The sequence below is a fragment of the Musca autumnalis genome, unplaced genomic scaffold (assembly GCF_047663935.1).
Source record: "Musca autumnalis isolate F117 unplaced genomic scaffold, ASM4766393v1 scaffold_157, whole genome shotgun sequence".
NCBI classification, from domain to species: Eukaryota; Metazoa; Arthropoda; class Insecta; order Diptera; family Muscidae; genus Musca; species Musca autumnalis.
The window spans coordinates 67,794-76,008 of NW_027411708.1; the positions used below are offsets into that span (position 1 = coordinate 67,794).

Genomic DNA, 8,215 nt, shown 5'->3' on the forward strand with positions numbered 1-8,215 from the left:
TGCTATAATTGGTCTCATCTGGGTATAGGCGAACTAACGCTGTCATTGGAAACCAAATACTTCCAGGAGAGACGGGATGCAAAAGAGAGTTGTGGTCACTCCGGCATCTCATACACCGTGAGTCACTCTTACAATCCTTGCGTTGGTTGGATTGCGTCAAGCAATTTACGCATAAACGAAGTTGGTCGACCTTCAACCGTCGACGACCTATGTCCAACGCCAAGAAACGGCATGGAATCTTGTACACACGGGGCAGGGATACCGTTCGTTGAAATTTGACATCTATTAGTGGAATAAAAAAATGGAATTAGCTGTTGTATGAGGAGGATGAAATGAAGAAATGAAATAGTAGTTTAGTGGTCAGAAATTGTATCTTTATTTGAAGAACCGCGCGGTAGTAGGACCATCTTGTGAACGGGCCTGGTAATTTGACCACTTTGTGTCTTAAGCTCCACAACTCTTACTCGGTCATCCGAGCCACGAAATACCTTAATTACTCTGCCTAGACGCCACTCATTGGAATGTAATGGCTCATTTTTAATAACAACTAAGTCATTTACTCGTACGTCATCTTGAGGACATTTCCATTTATTACGTTTATTAAGTTCCCTAAGGTGTTCCTCTTTCCATCGACGGCAAAACTCATGCTGGAGGGCCTTAAGTTTTCGCCAACGGTTCAAAATACTATCGACCGGAGCCACTTCTTCTGGTTCTGCGGGAGTTAAAATTGGGGCTCCTATTAGAAAATGCCCGGGAGTCAGGGCCGATAAATCTTCAACTTCGTCCAAAAGAGCCGCCAAAGGCCGCGAATTAAGACACGCCTCAATGGTGGCAAGTAGAGTCGAGAATTCTTCAAACGTATGCTTTATTTGACCGCTAACCTTCTTTAAGTGCATCTTAAAACTTTTAACTCCCGCCTCCCATAGTCCTCCCATAGGAGGTGCAGCGGAGGGAATAAAGTGCCACGAAAGTTTCTGATAACCATATTGTGCTATCACATCTTCTCTGACTTCTTTGATTAAGGCTAGAAAACTCGCATCAATTTGCCTTGCAGCGCCTACAAAGTTTCTGCTATTGTCGGAGAAAATTTGACTTGGACAACCTCGGCGAGACACAAAGCGAGCTAACGCTGCCATAAATGCTGGTGTGGACAGATCTGAAACCGCTTCTAAATGTATGGCCTTTGTAGCGAAGCATACAAAGAGACATACGTACCCTTTTGTGATACGACAGTACCTTCCAGTGAAACTTTTCAACTCAAACGGTCCTGCGAAGTCAATACCCGTATTAGTAAACGGGCGATTGAATCGGGTTCGCTCTTCAGGCAGAGGAGCCATTATCTGTCCATGGAACCTTTTGTTATATAAGACACACTCCTTACAATTTCTTATATAGAACTTAACTAAGTTCTTTGCTTTAAGTATCCAGCATTCAAGTCTTATAGTGTTTAACACTAATCTAAGTCCACCATGCAAGACCATTTTGTGGATAAAATCTACATACAAAAACGCCAGTTTACTATTATATGCGATTATAATAGGGTGTCTTTCACTGTAACTTATACTGGTAGTGGAACCAAGTCGCCCATTTGCCCTAAGTATGCCATTTTTGTCCAAAAAAGGAGTTAATGTCAATAAAGGACTACTAGATGGGAGCATCTTCTTTTGTGTGAGGCATTTAATTTCCTCAGGAAAATGTCGAACTTGTGATAGATAGAAAAGACGATTTCGGGCAAAGGTAAGTTCTTCAGCCGATAGCCTCAATCCTTTTGAGCCACTAGATCCTACCTTCTTTAGGCGATGAAAGAATCTAAAGATGTAAGCCAATACATGGATAGACATTGAGAGCGAAGAAAATCTTTCAAAAATATCAAACGGTTTAACATCAGTCTTTTTGATCGAGGGTTTACTTTTTATTTTTCTAGTGGTGAAACATTTGGATTGCAACTTCTTATCTGCTGATGTTTTATGTATTGTGCTTTTATTTTTAGACGTTTTAATGTTTAACCTTTTCTTCGATCTGGCAACATGAACATGGACTTGTTTTTCTTCTTCTCTCGTTTCATAGTGTTGGGTTGACATCTTTTTCTTTAACAAGCCAATCAGGACCATGCCACCATAAATTATTGCCCTCCAGATCCGCAGGAGTCAGCCCCCGGGTTGCTAGATCAGCAGGATTTTCATTCGAAACGACGTGCGACCAATTCCTATTTCCTACCATTTCTAGAATACTCGCTACTCTGTTGGCCACAAAGGTCTTCCAATTACAGGGAGGCTTTTTGAGCCACGCCATAGATACAAATCATAATTTCTTGGTTCAAATTTACTTAGAGTGCTGCTTATTAATTCTGCCAATAATGTAGCGCCGCATAGCTCAAGTCTAGGGAGCGACGGTTTTTTATTGGAGCTACTTTAGTCTTTGCAACTAATAAATTTGAACAGACATAATCGCTTCTTTCAATCCTTACATATATAGTGACAGCAGAGGCAACCTCAGATGAATCACAGAAGCCGTGATATTCTACCTTGCAATCTTGAGTGAAACATACCCACCGGGGAATTGAAATCTTATTTACTTCATTGTATCTTGATATAAAATTATTAACTCGTCCCAGCCTATCTTATCGAGCCACATATCCTGCATTATAATTTTGGCTCTAATAACTATAGGTGCTAACCAGCCTGCTGGGTCGAAAATCCGTGCTATTAAAGACAATACCTCTCTTTTAGTATAAGTAGGCTTTCTTAAAATCGGTTCTGTATCAAAGTAGAAAACATCGTCCGAAGCATTCCAACGCATTCCTAACGTCTTTGCAGTACTTTTCCCGTCGAGACACAAAAAACTTTCACTTAATAAATGTTCAACTGGAATGCCATCAAGAATTTCAGCAGAATTGGATGCCCATTTCCTCAAATTAAAACCTGCCTTTTCTAAAATTCCGATTAACTGATCTCGGACCTCTTTAGCTTCTGGGATACTATGAGCTCCTACTAATGCATCGTCTACATACATTGAGTCTCTCAATATATTTGCCCCACTGGAAATGCATTCTCTTCATCATCTGCTAATTTTCGTAATGTTCTAAGAGCCAAATATGGTGCACAGTTCACACCAAATGTCACCGTCTTTAACTTATAATCAGAAATTTCTTCATCTTCCGATTCTCTATAAACAATTCTCTGATAACATGTGTGCTTGGGTTCAACTAAAATTTGCCTACACATTTTGCAAATATCGGCATTCACGACAAACTTAAAAAATCTCAATTTTAATACTAGTGTCACCAAATCTGCTTGTAACACAGGACCAACATACAGCATGTGGTTTAGACTTAGACGGTTTGACGAAGGGCTCGATGCATTAAAGACTACCCTTAATTTCGTAGTGGAACTTTCGGGTTTGAACACTCCGTGGTGAGGCAAGTAATATCCTGAGCCACGATCTTTATCTTCTACTTTGACCATATGTCCTAAGTTTATATATTCTTTCATTACTTCATCATAAAATTTTTTATTCTCAGGAGATTTGAGCAAAACTTGTTCGTTTCTTAAGAATTGTTTAACTGCAATGTACCGATTTGGACCCACTTCTGATACGTTAGGTTTAAAAGGAAGGTCTACCATGTATCTTCCTTCAGAATTCCTAAGTATTGTAGAACAGAATATTTCTTCGCATTTCTTATCATCTTCTGACAGCACTGGCTTATGAGGCACTTCTTCTAACTCCCAGAATTTAGCTAATTGCTCATCTAACGAAACTTTTGTAAAATGAGACACTCTTATATTTAAAGACGGATCCTTTCTTCTTGTTGGGCCTGTCACAATCCACCCAAATATTGTTTCCTGAGCCACTAATGTCTTGAAAATACCATGCATAACTCCGCCTCTTAGTATTGCAGGGTATAAATCCCCTCCTAGATATATATCTATCTGATCACTTCTATAAAAGGCTGGATCGGCATATTCCAGTTTTGGTAGATCTGATAAAGTAGTATTACAAAGAGAATGTGTAGGGATGTCACCAGTTACATGTGACACCACTAAAGCTTCTACTTTGAGTATAATGTTGGGATTTATGTTTGAGCTTATGTCAAAAGATGCCATCTTATTTGATCTGCTAACGACTTCACCGCCTAAACCTGTTACTTCAGCTTGAACAGGGACAGTGGGCAATTTTAATAGTTTTTGAATACGCTCAGATATGAAACTTTCATCAGAACATGGGTCAATTAGTGCTCTAACTTTGTACGTTGAGCCATAGTAGCAAATGTTGACCCATGCTGTGGCTAACTGTAGGGGTTTTCCCACACTTTGAAAATTTAAATTTGTATTTTTTAATTGAAACTAAGAAGCCTTAGACTTTTGTCTACGGATATTTTGAATTTTGTATACATACATTTTTCATTCTAAAAATATTTTTCATCTACGACGTTCGTCTTTCAAATAAATGATTTTAATTATTTATTAATAAATTGTGTTTCGCTACAATTTGGTGACCCCGATAACTGAAATGACGCAAGAAAACGTTCGCCCATCGCTATCAGGAGGTGATACACATTTAGTTGGAGATTCACATCGTGAGAATGCTCCAGCCACGAATTCAACGCAAATTTTTGCTGCACGAATTGCAAAACTGCCTCCATTTTGGCGTGAGGAGCCAGAAATTTGGTTTTTACAAGTGGAATCCAGCTTCAATTTAAACGGAATTACGCAAGATTCTACCAAGTATGATTATTTGCTTAGCAATCTGGACCCATCAATTTTGTTTGTATTGAAGGATATCGTGGTAAATCCACCGGCAACAGGAAGATATGCTGCGATGAAAGCAAGAATAATCAAGCATTTCGCTGAATCAGATGAGTCGCAGTTGAAGAAATTGCTGAGCGGTTTGGAATTACGCGACCAAAAGCCTTCACATCTTTTACATAGGATGAAATCTCTTGCTGGCACCAGGGTAAGCAATGAAATGATGCGTACTTCGTTTATGGATCGTCTTCCAGAAAATGTTAAATGCATTCTTGCTGTAACTGATACCGCAGACTTAGATAATCTAGCTGGTATAGCGGACAAAATTTGCGAGCAATTTTCAGCTTCAACCACAATTTCGGAAATTTCTTCAAATAATAAAACTAATCAAGATTCATCGGGCCTAGTTGGTAAGTTGGACCAGATTATTCAACGCATTGATGCACTCGAAAGACGTTCTCGTCAACACCAGCCGTTCTCGTCAACATCATTGGCGTTTTGCTGATAAAGCATCAAAATGTGTACAACCATGTAAATTTCAATCATCAAAAAACTAGTACAGCCATCGTGTGATAGTTCGACGTCTCTCAGCGATGGTAGAGATAATAGTCGTTTATTTATTACTGAACGCCATACTAAAATTCAATATTTGATTGATTCTGGAGCTGACATTTCAATTTTTCCATGTAAATTCTCAAAAAATCCTTAAAAGCTAGTTTTATACGCTGCTAACAATACTCCTACTTCAACGTTTGGTGAGAAACTTATTGTTTTGGATTTGGGGTTAAGAAGAGAATTTAAATGGGTATTCATTTTGGCCGATGTACCAAAACCAATAATTCGTGCAGATTTTTTAAAATTTTTTCATTTATTGCCAGATCTCCAAAGAAAAAGGTTTAGTCGATGGAAACACTTTTTTGAATTCGCCACTTTCCACCACCACTTGTTCCAAAATTCAAATAAAAATGGTTACAGATGAAAGCCAATACCATGCCGTCTTAAAGCAGTATCCTGAATTACTTTCGCAAAATCTTAGCAAAATTGAAAACAACCATCAAGTGGTACATCGAATTACTACTAATGGAAACCCAGTAAAAGCAAGGCCTCGAAGGTTAGATCCTGAGAAATTAGCGGCTGCAAAGGAAGAGTTCCAATATCTTATGGAAAAAGGTATTATTCGTTCCAGTGATAGCAATTGGTCCAACCCTTTACATATGGTGCGCAAATCGGATGGTTCTTGGCGTCCATGTGGGGACTATAGGGCACTCAACAAAATGACTGTTCCGGATAGCTACCCTATACCATACCTCAACGATTTTTCCATGTCATTATCTGGTTCTAAGGTATTTTCAAAATTTGATTTGATGAAGGCTTATTACCAGATACCTGTGAACGAAGCAGACATTCCAAAAACTGCAGTCATAACTCCGTTTGGTCTATTCGAATTTCTAAGAATGCCATTCGGGTTATGTAACGCGGCACAGACTTTCCAGCGTTTTATGGATGATGTTGTTAGAGGCTTGGATTTCGTCGTAGTATATCTAGACGATGTGCTTGTTTTCTCGAAATCTGAAGAAGAACACTTGGAACATATTAAACAACTGCTGGGTCGTTTTAAGAAGTACGGCATCATAATTAATGCCGGTAAATGTGAACTTGGTGTGAACAAAATTGATTTTTTAGGCCATACTATATCATCTCAAGGCGTCAGTCCAATGAAGAAGAAAGTTGAGGCAATTATGAGTTATAATGAACCAACTACAATCCATTCACTTCGTCAATTTTTGGCACTTATCAATTTTTATCGAAAGTTTTTACCAAAAGGAGCCGAAACTCAGGCACCTCTGATATGCGTCCTGTTCCATGGACTGATGAAACGCGGGATGCCTTCATAAAATGTAAGCAGGAGCTAGCTGACGCAACTACTCTGTCTTTTCCCTTGCCGAACGCATCAATATGCCTTAAAGTCGATGCGAGTTCTTTTGGAATGGGTGCTGTGCTGGAACAAAATGTTAACGATTCATGGCAACCATTGGGATTTTTCTCAAAAAAATTTAATGCAGCTCAAAAGATGTATAGTACTTATGATCGAGAATTATTAGCTATATATTCCGCAATAAAGTATTTTCGACATTTCCTTGAAGGAAGACCATTTAAAATATTCACGGATCATAAGCCTCTCATTTATGCATTCCATCAAAACTTGGACAAGGCTTCACCTCGTCAATGCCGCCATCTAGATTATATAGCGCAGTTTTCCACAGATATAAATCACATCGCTGGGAAAGAAAATATAGTAGCAGATTCTCTTTCAAGAGTGGAAGAAATCAAGGTGAATGGAATAAATTATAGCAAATTGTGTCAACAACAGCAGCAAGACATTGAACTAAAGGAATTACTTAAGAAGGATGGATCATATTCAATTAAGTTGCTAAATTTTCCACAGGGGAATTATCAAATATATTGTGATGTTTCTCAAGGAACTATACGACCTTATATTCCGTCTTCTTTCAGAAAAGATGTTTTTAATGCAGTACATAATCTGTCTCATGGTGGAATTCGGACAACAAGAAAAATGATTTCACAACGTTTTTTCTGGCCGTTCATGAATAAAGATGTTGGAAATATGGTTCGAAGATGTTTGGCATGTCAACGCAATAAAATTGGCAGGCATACTTCGAGTCCAACTATGAATATCCCAATTGAAAGCAGCCGTTTTTCAGAGTTACACATAGACATAGTTGGACCACTACCGCCGTCTGAGGGTAATACATACTTGTTAACGTGTATTGATCGTTTTAGCCGATGGCCAGAAGCATTTCCGATCCCTGAGGGCAGAAACGACTTGCAAAACGTTTTGGAATGGATGGATATGTAGATTTGGTTGCCCGAATGCTTTAATATCAGATAGAGGAAGCCAATTTTTATCTAGCCTTATGAAACAATTAACAACATCACTCGGTATACAACATCGATTCTCAACATCTTATCATCCACAAAGTAACGGTTTACTGGAGAGATTCCACAGGACATTAAAAGCGGGTCTACGATGTTCTGAAAACAATCAATGGACAGTATCACTTTATCCAGTGCTTCTCGGAATACGTGCTAGTTACAAAGAAGATTTGAAAGCATCGGTGGCAGAACTGGTCTATGGTCAATCCTTAAAAATACCCGGAGATTTCTTCACAGTTCCACAGTTTGAAGATCCAAGTTCGCTTATAACCACTCTTCGGAAATCCATGTCAGATTTGCAGCCAATTCCAACATCAATGCATTCTAACAAAAAACCTTTTATAAGCAAGGACCTCTCAACATGCACTCATGTTTGGATTACAGTTGATGCAAAAACCAAATCATTAGGACACAAATACACCGGCCCTTATGAAGTCTCTAAAAGAACTCCGAAATATTTCCAAGTCAGGATAAACGACAAATTGCAAAACGTTTCCATAAATAGGCTTAAGGCA

The 8,215-nt window shown here is 38.7% G+C and overlaps 1 protein-coding gene across 1 annotated transcript; it reads right to left on the minus strand.

Annotated features, from left to right (window-relative positions):
• Positions 1-353: 353 nt before the first annotated feature.
• On the minus strand, positions 354-1,136 carry LOC141391848 (uncharacterized). Its single transcript, XM_073964539.1, has one exon. It carries the CDS (start codon positions 1,134-1,136, stop codon positions 354-356), a length of 783 nt encoding a protein of 260 aa, XP_073820640.1.
• Between the last annotated feature and the right edge of the window lie 7,079 nt (positions 1,137-8,215).